The 14653-nt window shown below is 43.6% G+C and overlaps 1 protein-coding gene and 1 pseudogene across 1 annotated transcript in view; one reads left to right on the top strand and one right to left on the bottom strand.

Annotated features, from left to right (window-relative positions):
- Window positions 1-3664: 3664 nt before the first annotated feature.
- SPMAP2L (sperm microtubule associated protein 2 like) overlaps window positions 3665-14653 on the top strand; it is a 78993-nt gene continuing 68004 nt past the window's right edge. The window contains exon 1 of the mRNA XM_073805298.1: window positions 3665-4194. Within this exon, the coding sequence (XP_073661399.1) occupies window positions 3774-4194 (421 nt within the window). The 5' untranslated portion in view covers window positions 3665-3773. The remainder of the gene's footprint in view (window positions 4195-14653) is intronic.
- Window positions 10489-14561, bottom strand: LOC109548830 (small ribosomal subunit protein uS17-like; annotated as a pseudogene).

Below are 14653 nucleotides of genomic sequence, written 5' to 3' on the forward strand. Positions count from 1 at the left end.
GATTCCTATAATAAATATTGGAGAGAAATCCCCTGGTGCTTCCAAGGGAGGGGAAAAATTTTTTTGAAATATGCCAGAGCACTCTGTCCTTCTTAACAAGACCTGCCCTCAGGGGAAACTAGTTAACCAGAGCCTAGCCTGCTGGGTTATTACCAGAGCCTAACTGACCTGGGGGAAATACCCAACTCCAGCCCACTCTAGACATTCTGTTCCACCTAAAAGGGCAGAAAACTAAGACTTAAGTTTGCAGTCCAGAGGCACTTAGTCTCTAAAAGCCTAAGACCTAATCACAGGACTATAGAACGCTCCCCCTCCCCCGCCCCAACCTCACCACCACATTACTAAAGGCCTGTTTACAGCAGCTCCTTTTACCCAGTACATCATGCCTGGCTATCAAGAAAAACTACAAGACATACTAAAACACAAAACATACAGAAGAGATACCACAAGCACCATACAGAAATGAAGAATGTGTTTAGTGGGCTTGTTAAAAGGCTGGACATAGCTGAGGAACGAATCTCTGAGCTTGAGACTATCTCAATAGAAACCTCCAAAACTGAAAGTCTAAGAACAAAGACTAGAAAGAAACAGAACAGAATATACAAGGACTGTGGAACAACTACAAAAGTTGCAACATGTGTGTAATGGGAAACCAGAAAGAAAGAAAAGAAAGGAACAGAATAAATATTTGAAACAATGACTAAGAATTTCTCCAAATTAATGTCAGACACCAAACCACAGATCCCAGAAGCTCAGAGAACACCAAGGAGGACAAATGCCCTCCCCCACAAAAAACAACAGCAACAACAACAAAAAACTATAGATAGGCATATCACTTTTAAGCTGCAGAAAATCAAATTTGAAGAAAAAATCCAGAAAGAAACCAGAGGAAAAAACACCTTACCTATAGAGGATCAAAGATAAGTACATTAGGCTTCTCAGAAACCACACAAACAAGAAAAGAGTAGAGTAAAATATTCACAGTGTTGAGAAAAAAAAAACGTTAGCCTAGAATTCTGTACCCTGTGAAATTCTTCAAAAGTGAAGGAGAAAAATTTCTTAGACAAAAATTGAGGGAATTTTTTGCCAGTACTTCTTTGTTGCAAGATATGTTAAAAAGAAATTCTTTAAACAGAAGGAAAATGATATAGGTCAGATATTTGGACCTACATAAAGGAAGGAAGAACATTGGAAAAGGAATAAGTGAAGGTAAAATTAAAACTTCATTTGTCTTATTCTTTTTTTGTTTTTGTTTTTGTTTTTGTTTTTGCGGTACGCGGGCCTCTAGCTGTAGTGGCCTCTCTCCCGTTGCGGAGCACAGGCTCCGGACGCGCAGGCTCAGCGGCCATGGCTCGCGGGCCCAGCCGCTCCGCGGCATGTGGGATCTTCCCGGACCGGGGCACGAACCCGTGTCCCCTCCATTGGCAGGCGGACTCTCATCCACTGTGCCACCAGGGAAGCCCTCATTTGTCTTATTCTTAATTGATCTAACATTAGTTTTTTCAAAAATAATAATAGCAACATTATATTTGACTATGTATGCTTATATGTGTGTATAAATGTTATGACAGCAATGATACAAGGGATGAGAGGGAGGAATTTGGATTATTTAGTTATTATAAGGTATTCACATTACCTGTGAAGTGGTATAGTGTTATTTGAAAGTAGACTTGGATTTGTTGTTAATGTATATTGCAAACTCTAGGGCAACCACTAAAAAAAAAAAGAAGTTATAACTGATATGCCAAGAAAAGAGAAAATGAAATCAAATAAAATGTTCAATTAAAACCACAAAAGGTAGAAAAAGAATGGAAGGCAAAAAGAGAAACAAAGAACAAGGACAACAGATAGAAAACAGTAAAAATATGGTAGCTATTAATCCAACTAAATCAATAATCACTTTGAAGGTCAGTGGTCTAAATGCACCAATTAAAAGACAGAAATTTCAGAGTGTATTAAAAAATAAAAGATCCATAAACTCACTTCTTGCTTACAAGAAACTCACTTTGAATATAAAGAGACATATAGATTAAAATTATGTGAATGAAGAAAGATATAACACTAATCAAAAGAAAGCAGGAGTAGCTATATTAATTTCAGACACAGAAGATTTGAGAATAATGAAAGTTATCAAAGATAAAGAGGGGAATTATACCTAAAGCACAAGCAACAAAATAAAAGATAAGTGAGACTACATCAAACTAAAAAGCTTCTACACAGCAAAAGAAACCATCAACAAAATGAGAAAACAACCAATGGAATGGGACAAGTATTTGCAGACTGTATATCTGATACGGGGTTAATATTCAAAATATGTAAAGAACACATACAACTCAATAGCAGAAAAAATAAAATAAGAAACGGAAAAGGACCTGATAGACATTTTTCCTGAATAAGATCTATAAATGGCCAACATGTACATGAAAAGATACTCAACATCACTCCTCATTAGGGAAATGCCAGTTAAACAATGAAGTATCCCCCCAAGCCTATTAGAATGGCCATCATCAAAAAGACGAGATAACAAATGCCAGCTTGGATGTAGAGAAAAGGGAATCTTTGGTACTCTTGGTGGGATTGTAAATTGGTACAGCCACTGTGGAAAACAGTATGGAGGGTCCTCAAAAAATTAAAAATAGAACTACCGTACAATCCAGCAATTCCACTTCTGAGAATATATCCAAAGGAAATGAAAACACTAACTCAAAAAGGTATCTGCACCACCATGTTCCTAGCAGCATTATTTTCAGTAGCAAAGACATAGAAACAACCTAAGTGTCCATGGATGGGCGAATGGATAAAAGAATTTGTAGTGTATATATATGTATATACATGCATACAAACGTGCATACAATGGAATATTATTCAGCCATTAAAAAACAAGGAAATCCTATCATTTGCAACAACATGGGTGGACCTTGAAGGCATTATGCTAAGCAAAACAAGACAGAGAAAGACAAATACTATATGATCTCACTGATGTGTGGAATTTAAACAAACACCAAACCCAGAAAAAGGAATCAGGTTTGTGGTTATATGGATTGGGGGGAGGGGGTCGGTTAGAGGAAGGTGGTCAAAAGATACAAACTTCCAGTTATAAGATAAATAAGCACCAGGGATGGAACCTACAACATGATGACTCTAGTTAACACTGCTGTATGCATTATAGGAAAGTTGTTAAGAGAGTAGATCCTAAGAATTTTCATCACAAGGAGAAAAAAAATTTTTTTTTATTGTATCAATATGAGAGGATGGATGTTAACCAAACTTATCATGGTAATCATTTCACAATACATGTAAATCACACCATCATGCTGTACACCTTAAACTTATACAGGGATGTATGTCCGTTATTTCTCAATAAAACTGGAAAAATAATTTTCCAAAAGAGGGGAATTACATAATAAAGAGGTCAACTCTGCAAGAAGATGTAATGATCCTACACGCAAGTGTATGCGCTTAGAAACAGACTTAAAGTAAGGGAAGCAAAAACAGCTGATCAGGGAGCCTGCCCCTTTTCTCTTTTTCACCTGCCTCCTCTCTAAGGGGCGGGGCCCCAGGTGGGCCCCCGCAACTTGGCGCGTCGTCTTGGCAACGGGAGAACGTGCAGGGAGGGGCCCAGAGGCGGGGCTTGTTAAGCGCTGCCGCGTCGCGTCTGAGTTGGGCGCGCTGGGGCGGGGCGCGCGGAGTGCGGGCCGTCAGCCCATCCTCTCCCGTCTTATAGAAGGCGAGCAGCCTCCGGTCGTCGCCCAGCGGGAGCTTCTGGGCCGCCAATGGAGAGCCAGGAGTTTTCGGGTTCTTCTGGGCTGTCCGATGGGCACGACATGGCAGAAATATCCACTCGCTCAGAAGCCCTCCAGAAGCCCATTGTAGTCAGGATATTTGACGTGCTCAACCAGCCTGGGGAGTCCGAGGAGCCGGGGTTAGCCGAGGAGGCCGGCGAGCAAGACCAGCCAGGCGAGTCAGAGGGGTGTGCAGAGTCCCACCAGATCCCCAAGCCCCACAAGCCCTATGAGCTCTATCAACCCTGTGAGCCCCACAGGCCCCCCAAACCCCATGCACCTTACAAGCCTCATCCACCCCGCGAGCCCCACAAGCCCCACGAAGTCGAGTTGCTTCCCAGAGCTGGCGTGATGATCTCCCCGTCTCTGCTGACCAGATCCCCGCCACGGCTTCTGCCATCTTCCCTGAGAGGTAGGTGTTGGGGGTCCCTCTGGGGGTTCTAATGGGAAGGTTTGCCTGCAAGGAACCTTTTATTTTTTTAATATAAATTTATTTATTTATTTATTTTTGGCTGCACTGGGTCTTCGCTGCTGCGCGAGCTTTCTCTAGTTGCGGCGAGCGGGGCTGCTCTTCATTGCCGTGCGCGGGCTTCTCACTGTGGTGGCTTCTCTTGTTGTGGAGCACTGGCTCTAAGCACGAGGGCTCAGTAGTTGTGTCACGCGGGGTCTAGAGTGCAGACTCAGTAGTTGTGACTCACGGGCTTAGTAGCTCCACGGCACGTGGGATCTTCCCTGACCAGGGCTTGAACCCGTGGTCCCTGCATTGGCAGGTGGATTCTTAACCACTGTGCCACCAAGGAAGTCCCCCCCCCCCCATTTTGTTTTAAAGGAGGATAACACTTGTGTCATTTACCTGCTGTTTTGCAATGCCCTGTCTTTGGACCTCAAGAAGCTCTGATGGGAAATTGAGACTGGTGATGAAACAATCTCTTCACTCTGCTCTCTCTCCACCTGGGGACTTGCTAGCTGTCCTTGATTAGTCACTGTCACTAGCTGTCCTCGATTAATCACTGTCACTTCTTTTTGAAGCCCTTCTTAAGGCTTCTCTACAGTTAGTCATTGCAGTCCTCTGGGTTGCCACTTTGAACATCTCTATTATAGCACTTAAGATTTTGGGTTATGTCACTATCTTTTTCCTCAGCTAAGGGGAGGGATCCTTGAAGGGAGGATAGTTTTCTCAGTGTTTAGCACATGGTGGTGCTCAATAAATGCTATTACATTGTTAAAGATGTAGTAACAAAACACTCATTGAACAAAAATTCAAACAGTATGTTTACTAAGTGCTTGCTGTATGTTCAGTCATCACCAAGTTCACAAGCTAACAGGGCTGATGGGACTTGGGTATAAACATCCAGCTCACTTATGGCCTCTCATTGATGACTCCACCCAGAACAATTCCTTGTCCACACTGGGCTTCCAGTTCCTTGGCTGACCACGTTTCATCTCATTTTCTCCTTGACTTGTCTTTATCAGCCTTGATTCTATGGTCTGTCATGTCAGTTGCTTACTTACAACATCTTCACCTCCCCATTGGCTCTTTGGCTGTTCACCATACTCCTCCTGGGAGAACCTCAACCCTGGTTAAGCCCACCCATCCACCCTCTGCCTACACCTGAGCATCTGACTCTTCCTGTACAAAATCACACAATCATACTGACTGCTTTTATTTCAATTTCATAACCACAGATCTCAGCTGGTCACTTGGCACTGCCTGGCAAGCCCACTTTGTTCACCTAATAAATTAGTTCTCCTAATCTGTGAGATGACTAAATGCCTTCTTTACTCTACTCCAGCCTTCACACCTTTGACCCCAAACAGCTGAAGACTTTGCCTCACACTTGAGAAAATAGAAGCGATGTCATGAACTCCCTTATTTTCTTACCATGAATCTATTGCCTTACTCTAACCTGCACCCATGGATTCTGCCTTTTCTCATATTTCAGGGAAGAACTGTGCCTCTTTTTATGAGTGGCAAAAGCCTCCACTTGTGCTTTGGATTCCACTCTTGTCTCCTGAAGACCTTTGTTCCTGCAGTTATCCCCTCTCTCTCCTAACAGCATCAGTCTCTCTCTTTCTAATGAATCAGACCCATGAGCATACACATGTACTCTAGAATCTTCTATCTTTTTTTTTTAACATCTTTACTAGGGTATAATTGCTTTACAATGGTGTGTTAGTTTCTGCTTTATAACAAAGTGAATCAGTTATACATGTACATATATCCCCATAACTCTTCCCTCTTGCGTCTCCCTCCCTCCCACCCTCCCTATCCCACCCCTCTAGGTGGTCACAAAGCACCGAGCTGATCTCCCTGTGCTATGCAGCTGCTTCCCACTAGCTATCTGCCTTACGTTTGGTAGTGTATATATGTCCATGGCACTCTCTCGCTTTGTCCCAGCTTACTCTTCCCCCTCCCCATATCCTCAAGTCCATTCTCTAGTAGGTCTGCGTCTTTATTCCTATCTTGCCCCTAGGTTCTTCATGACCATTTTGTTGTTGTTGTTTTTTAGATTCCATATATATGTGTTAGCATACAGTATTTATTTTTCTTTTTCTGACTCACTTCACTCTGTATGACAGACTGTAGGTCCATCCACCTCACTACAAATAACTCAATTTTGTTTCTTTTTATGGCTGAGTAATATTCCATTGTATATATATGTGCCACATCTTCTTTATCCATTCATCTGTCGATGGACACTTAGGTTGCTTCCATGTCCTGGCTATTGAAAATAGAGCTGCAATGAACATTGTGGTACATGACTCTTTTTGGACTATGGTTTTCTCAGGGTATATGCCCAGTAGTGGGATAGCTGGGTCGTATGGTAGTTCTAGTTTTAGTTTTTTAAGGAACCTCCATACTGTTCTCCATAGTGGCTGTATCAATTTACATTCCCACCAACAGTGCAAGAGCGTTCCCTTTTCTCCACACCCTCTCCAGCATGTATTGTTTGTAGATTTTTAAATTTTTTTTATTTTATTATTTTTTTTTTATTATTTTTTGCTGTATGCGGGCCTCTCACTGATGTGGCCCCTCCCGCTGCGGAGCACAGGCTCCGGATGCACAGGCCCAGCGGCCATGGCTCACGGGCCTATCCACTCTGCGGCATGTGGGATCCTCCCGGACCCAGGCATGAACCCGCGTCCCCTGCATTGGCAGGCGGACTCCCAACCACTGTGCCACCAGGGAAGCCCTTGTTTGTAGATTTTTTGATGATGGCCATTCTGACTGGTGTGAGATGATATCTCATTGTAGTTTTGATTTGCATTTCTCTAATGATTAATGATGTTGAGCAGAATCTTCTATCTTGAAATAACCCTTAACCCCATGTCTTCTTCAGACCCTTCCTTCTCGCACCATCAGCCCCATTTTTCTGCAAGTCACTACAGAGCTTGTCAAAAGAGTTATCTGTACTCACTGACTCCTTTTTCCTGCTTACCATTCTCTTCTCTACCTAGTTAGGCGTCTTTCTCTTCCACTCCACTGAAACTGCTCTAGTTTACTGTCTTTCTCCCACCGCCAACCCTTTTGTCTCCTTTTTGTGTGGATATTTCAGTATAGGTGATCCATTTGCCTTCTTAGTTCTTTGACCTCTTCACTTTGAATGATGGGATCCTTCACTGCATCTTAGACACCCACTGCATTAGCCTTTGATAATGTCAATTGCTGTAGCACTTCCAAAATGTCTGTTTCAAGCACTCTAATCTCTAAGCACATCTATCTTTCCAGCTCACTTACTCCTCCTTGTACCCTCTCAATTCTTCAGCTTCAAAGGGACCTCTAATCCACTGATGCTATCAACTGTTCATTATATACCACTTACTACCTTATGTCCTTCTGTCTCTCCTTACCTTAGTCCATAGTCTACCAATGGAATCACTTCCTTGCAAGTATTAGCTCCCTTGTCTCTCCCTCTCGTCATTCTTGCTTAGTTAAATCCAATTCTTGCCTGCACTTGAAAAGATGCAAAAAAAAAAAAAAAAAGATGACAAGGGAAAACAACTGTGTTGACTGATCTTTAAATCCATGACCTTGAACTTCAAGTGTGCTTTCATTGCTCTCAGTGATTGTGTGGCAGTCATACTACATTTCCCTAATCAATTCATTTGCTAACATGGAACCTACCAAACTACCAGGATCTATACATATATACTCTACCTTTTGTCCTGTTGATAATAGACAAGCTGTCTTTGTTCTTACCAGAGGCCATTCTCTCAACCTGTATGTTGAATCCTATTCCACCTAATTTTAAGCTCTTTGCCCCTAAAATTAGCCCCTCTCTTTCCCACATCATTTTATTTCCCTCTCTACTGGATCATTCCCATGAGCACATGAACATGCAGCAATAACTCCTATCTTGAAGAAACCAAACCTTCCCTTAACCCCATGTACCCCTCCAGATACCACTCCTATACTCTGCTCCTTTTTAGAGGAAAATTCCTCAAAATAGTTTATGAGTTATTGTCTCCATCCTCTCTTCCCATTCTCTTGAGAACCGACTTAAGCTTTTATCCCCTCTACTTAGCTGAAGTTGCTCTTGTTGAGATCACAATGACCTCTACCTTGCCAAATTCAATGGCTAATTCTTCATCCTCATCTTACTTGTTTGACACATTCACTCCCTGTTTCTTGGAAGTCTTTCTCTACTTGACTTCTGGGATACCACTTCATTGTCATCCTACCTCATTGAATGCTCCTGACTCAGTTTCCTTTGCTAGATCATCTTTGTTTTCCCAGCCTCTAGGTTGAAGTGGGCGATGGCTCAGTTCTCTCAGATTCTTTAGAACTTTCCTTGCTCCCTGGATGATGTCATCAGTTCTGTGGCTTTAACTGCATGCTGATGACTTCCCAAATTATCTCCAGCCTCCGTTTCTTTCTTGAGTTCCAAAGGTTTGTAACCAATTGTCTCTTTAACAGCCCTACTCGAATATCTAGTAGAAATGTAAAATTTAACATATCCATAACTGAACTCTTACTTCTGCCCCCAAACTTGCTCTTCCTCCACTGTTCCCCATTTTAGCAAATGGCACCGCAATTCATTCATCCAGATGCTCAGGTCAAAAACCTTGGAGTCATTCTTGACACCCGTTTTTCCCTTACACTTTGCCTCCAAGCCATTAGCAAACCCTAATTTTGAAATATGTCATGACAATGACCATTCTTTTTTTTTTTTTTTTTTTTTGCGGTACGCGGGCCTCTCACTGTTGTGGCATCTCCCGTTGCGGAGCACAGGCTCCGGACGCGCAGGCTCAGCGGCCATGGCTCACGGGCCCAGCCGCTCTGCAGCATGTGGGATCTTCCCGGACCGAGGCACGAACCCACGTCCCCTGCATTGGCAGGCGGATTCTCAACCTCTGCGCCACCAGGGAAGCCCGACAATGACCATTCTTAACATCCGAGCATTCATCACCTTTGTAAGCCACTATCATCTCTTGCTTGGTCTGCTTCAGTAGCTTCCACTCTTGCCACATTCATGCCTTCCCCACATCATTTCCACCAGTTCATGGTTCATGTGGCAGTCACAGGGATCCCTTAGAACATAAATTACGCACAACTCTCCTGCTCTCACCTCTCCAGAGGGGGTTCTCATCTTGCAGAGTTTGTAGTCTAAAGTCCTAAGTAAGCCTACAAGGCCCACATGATCTGACCGGCCTCTCCAGCCTCATGTCCCACCACTCTCCCCACTGCCTCTGCTCTCCAGCCACGTGGGCCTCCTTGCTCCCACCTCGATCATTCCACTTGCTTTTTCCTCTGCCAGGACGCTCTTCCCTCAAGTATTTGTCACCTCCTTATAAAGGTGTACCGGATCACTCTGCCAAAAATACACTCTTTGGTCTGCTCATGTTTTTAAAGTCCCACACTTTTGTATTCAACTGCCTACTGGACATCTTCATTTGGATGTATCATAGGCACCTCAAATATAATATGCTTTGAGACAGAAGTCTTGACTTTCCTCCCAATCTTGTTCCTCCTTTGGTCTTCCAACTGAAGACTGAAGATTTCCCCCCCGCCAAAATCTATTTCTCCCTGATTCCTTTTTCTTCACCCTCAAATCCAATGCATCCAATGTAAGTTCTCTTTGTTTTCTTTCCAGACCATTTCCTGAATTCATTCATTTCCTCTGCTACTTGCGGTCATTTACGGTCATCATCCCACTCATCCTGCTTACAGTCATTTCTCACCTGGATTTCTGTGTTCTCCTCCTGAGTAGTCTCCCTGCTTCTGCTCTTTTTCCCTTTCAGGTCTTTACTACCTTAGCCAGAGGGGATATTTTAAAAACCAAATTGGATCACATCTTTCCCTTACTATATTATCCTTCCTGTGGTGTCCCATTGCTCTTAGGATAAACCCAAACCTTTTGTAGGGGTCTCTAGAGCTCCACGGGCTCTCTGACCTCACTCCCTACCACTTTCCCTACTGCTCACTCTGCCCCAGTCACACTGGCTTCTTTTCTCTTCCCCTAAAAGGCCAATCCCATACTTGATCCTGCTTCAGAATCTGCATGGGTGGTTTTCTCTCCCTAGATGTTTATTGTTTTCCTAGGATCATCTCGTGGTTAATTCCTGTTCAGATCTCAGCCCATGTTTTTAAAGGGTGGGAAAGCCTACCTTTTAGAGGGCCTTGCCTGTCTGTGCTGCCCCACAATAGCCCCCCTGAAGTCCCGGTATAGAAAGTTTTCAGACTTTGCTTTAGAAAGGACTACTTTAAAGCTTCTATCTTCTGAATTTATCTTCTAGATTTTCCTTGTTAAAAATTCCAGTAAGTCTTTATGTTAATTCAATAAGCAGCGAGTATATTTATATATTATTTACATAAAATAATGTAAACATTAGGCCATATGTAGTCAGCATGTCACCCTGCCCCTCTCACTCAAGCGTTCCTTCATATGAAAGACGTTTACTGAGAATATACTAAGGCACTCTTCTGTGTCCTGTGAGGGTGTTGAGATGACTGAGACATGGCAGTTTTGGTTGTGTGCACATTTAAAAAATGTATATTGTAGAGTAAGTTCCATCATTCTAACACCTTACTAATGTGTCGTCACTAATCATCACTGTCACTGTTAAACTTTATTGAGCACTTACTATGTTCAGGGCATAGGCACTGAGCTGTAGATGAATAAGACGTGGATCCCATCCTTGGACTGTCAGTGTGGTTGGGGAGGCCAAACACATCCTCAGCACATCCCTGGCATAGAAAGTAAAGTGGACTGGAGTATCCTATAGGACCGTCACTTCATTTTTCTGAGTTAAATGGCAGTACTGACCTCTTTTATGGCTTCTGTATTGAATCATAATTAGAAATGTCTCTTTCTACTTCTAGGTGATGAAAGAATTCACCATGGGTTTTCTTTTCTTAAACATTGAAATCTTTGATCCATTTAGAATTTATCCTGGTGTATGGTATGAGTTATAAACCCAGCTTTCTTAGTGCCTACTCAGTTGCCAGTGCTATCTTGACACAGATGAAATCAGGTGAAAATGAACATGAAACATATATTTGAAACAAGAGAAAAAGGTCACAAAAATGCAGACCGAGGGGGTGTGAGAGGAGACACAGCTTAATAGTTAGCTTGGTGATGTGATATTTTTGAGCTCTAGTTTGCATGGAGGTCCCAGTTTTTGTTGTTGTTGAACCAGACGGAAGGGCTTGCCCTCTTCCTGCCTCTGCCTTCTCACCCTCAAGCAAAACCCTTTCCCACATTCTCCTATCTCTTGCCCAAATGACCCTGAGCTAAGGCAGTGGGGAGCTGTGCCTAGGAGAGGATTGAGGAAGAATGAATAGTAGTAATGATTATATAGCTTAATCTGTCATGTCAGAGAACATCCCAATGTCTGTTTACATGGTCATACCCAGCATAGACCTGGACTGCTTTAAGACCGGTCTTCAAAACCATAGTATACCTAAAAACAAGCACAAATTTTACTTCAGAAAGCTTTGAGAAATAACCTAGGTCTTAGCGAAGTACCTTCAAGGGAATTCTACCATCTAACACAGAGCAAATCCTGCTGAAATGTTCTTGAGGCACATCTCTTCCCAAGTCCCAGTCACCATGGCAGCTGTTCCCCACAAATACCTTTCCTCTTTCTCTCAAGCTGCAGCTTGCCTCTCTCTTGCCCGCCTGTGCCCCCTAGTTCTGTCCTGAGAGGTGTTCCCTGCCTTCCCTTTATAGGTCAGTGGTATCCCGTTCGTACCTGAGGCTGAGCAGCTCACACACGGGCTCCTTAAGGAGGCAGGGTAGAGGGCAAGTGGAGAGTAGTTATACTTTGACATTTCATCCTTATCGTGTTACAAAACGCTTTACTTCTACACGCAGCGGGAATCCCCGTGTAGGAGTGCCTCAGTCCCCATGAGGGAACAACGGCTTTTTAATCATGCTTCCTCCCAGCAGATGGCAGCCTTCCCCAGCAGATGGCTTGGAGCACAAGCCAGATCATCCCACTGTTGGCTCCAGTGGCAACAGGAGCAGTGTGGTTTGTTTGCTACGGAATAAAATACGAACATCTAAAGGGCATAACACAGCCATAACGTTCTGATTATCTCTTAAAGGGAGATGCTATTCATCATTCTGCTCAGAATCCTTTAGAGGCTCCTTCCTGTTGGCCTTATAGTAAGAGCCAGACTCTTCCAGGGCTCATTGTGATCTGGCCTCTCCACAAATCCTGCTCTCCTCTTCCTTGCTCCTTTCCCTCCAGCCACCCTGACTGCTGTCTTGCTGCGCCTTTCTCTTAATTTCACCTCAGGGCCTTCACACTTGCTGTTTCTTGGTCTGAAATGCTCTTCCTCTCTCATTTCCCTTTCTCCCCTCTCCTATATCTGGCCCTTTCTTGTCTTTCATTTCCACAGGTAGAGTGTCACTTCCTCCGAAGACGCCTCCCTATCTCCCTAAGCTAGGTGCCCCCTTCCTTCCACGCAGTGAACGTCATGCTAGTTTATCTTCTTCCGGTGCTCACCACCGTCTGAAATTGTTCACCTGCTTATTGTCTGTCTGTCCACCTGAAAGGCGAGCTGCTTGAGGGGAGGACAGGGACTTTATCTTGACCCTTCTCTAGTCCAAAGCTTAGAACGTCGAGATGAATTCCGCCTAAAAGTCATTCATACGGACGTGGTCTAGATTCACCCAGTTGTTGTTATTCAGCTCACAGCAACTTAGGTCCATTGAGTGTCCTACGTATTCAACACCATCTCATTTTATCTTTAAAACGACCCTTTGGTGTAAGTGCTATTTGTGTCCCCACTTTGCAGATGAGGAAACTGAGGCAGAGAGGAGGTAAGTGACTTGCCAAAGGCCACACACACAGTAACAGAGCAGAGATTGGGCCCAGGCAGGCAATCCCACACCCTGCTCCACTTCACCACCACACTTCTACCTGTGCTAGGTGCTATGGGTGACAGGGGAAGTAGATAGGAAGATAGTGAGGGGAAGGAGCTCAGCACAGTGCTTGGCACATTGTAAGTGCTCAATAGATATTATAGTGTTTTGTAAATAGTGGGCCTGTCTATTCTATCTATTCAGCTGTGTATGTTATGTGCTGTGAGGACTACAAAATAAAGCAGTCTTTCCTCACATGTTTACAAGCTTAGGGAAATAATATAGACATAAACGTAGCAAAATATGTAATTAGAGCCCAGATGAGTGATGTGGCCTTCAGTCCAACCATAACCAGACACTCTACCTCTACATACAATTATCTCCCATTCTTGTACCACCCTGCAAAGTTTTGTTTTGTTTTTTTTTGACTGGGAAAATAATTTTATTTTGTTTGGCACAGTGGGCAGGGGTCCAGTCTTAGAACTTCTGGAATTGCATGTTGGTGCCAGCAGCCTTGGAGACCTTCACATTGAAGCATACCGTCTTGCTCAGGGGCCATCCCTCACCCACTGTGTAAATGTTGCCAATCTGGATGTCCCTGAAGCAGGGGGAAGGTGCACGGACGTGTTCTTGTGGTGCTTTTCGAAGTGGTTGTACTTTCGGATGTAGTGGAGGTAGTCTCGGCAGATGATAGTGGTCCTCTGCATCTTCAACTTGGTCACCAAGCCAGACAGGATCCTCCCTCAGATGGAGAAATTACCAGTAAAAGGGCATTTCTTGTCAATGCAAGTGCCCTCAGTGGCCTCCTTCGGTGTCTTGAAGCCCAGACTGATGTTCTTGTTGTATTGCGGGAGCTTCTCCTTGACAGTTTCTCCAAGCAGGACCCTCTTCTTATTTTGAAAGATGGTCAGTTGCTTTCTGTAGACACACTCAGTCTGAATGTCCGCCATCTTCCAAGCTGCCTGAAAAAAGGTTCTGCAAAGTATTTTTGTCCTCAATTTACAGATGAGGAATCTGAGACTCAGCATTTGTCTGTGGGCATGTAGTGGTGGGACCAGCATTCAAAGCCCTGTTAGTTTGATCCAAAGCCTGTGAAATACTGCAGTGGCTATACAGGAGAAAAGAATGGAGAATGGAGAAAAGAAGCACTGCTGTTACTCTCTAGGAAAAAGGAGCTGGGAAATATTTTAGGAACAGGGAGTGATACTGGAGTTGTACTCAGGAAGATCTGCCCCAAGGATGGATTGGATGTTTGAAATCCTGCCCCTGCCCCCAAAGAAATGTGAATGCTTGAACACTGCCGTGCCTGAGTCACGGCTCCACCCACATACTGGGGATTTCAATTTGAGCACATAGTAGAAGAGGGAGCTTGGTGCCACTGGAAAGGGCACTAAACTAGGAGGTTAGTTCTGGTTTTGTCATAGCTGCATGTCTGTTTCCTTCCTAGTGAAATGAGAATTCTAGTGCTGAGAATCTGGATTTTAATACAGCTGCTTAATTTGATACAGCAAGATGTTGCCAAAATGAGATTACTATATATTCTTGATTATAAGGAAA

Source organism: Tursiops truncatus, chromosome 5 (genome assembly GCF_011762595.2).
Source record: "Tursiops truncatus isolate mTurTru1 chromosome 5, mTurTru1.mat.Y, whole genome shotgun sequence".
NCBI lineage: Eukaryota > Metazoa > Chordata > Mammalia > Artiodactyla > Delphinidae > Tursiops > Tursiops truncatus.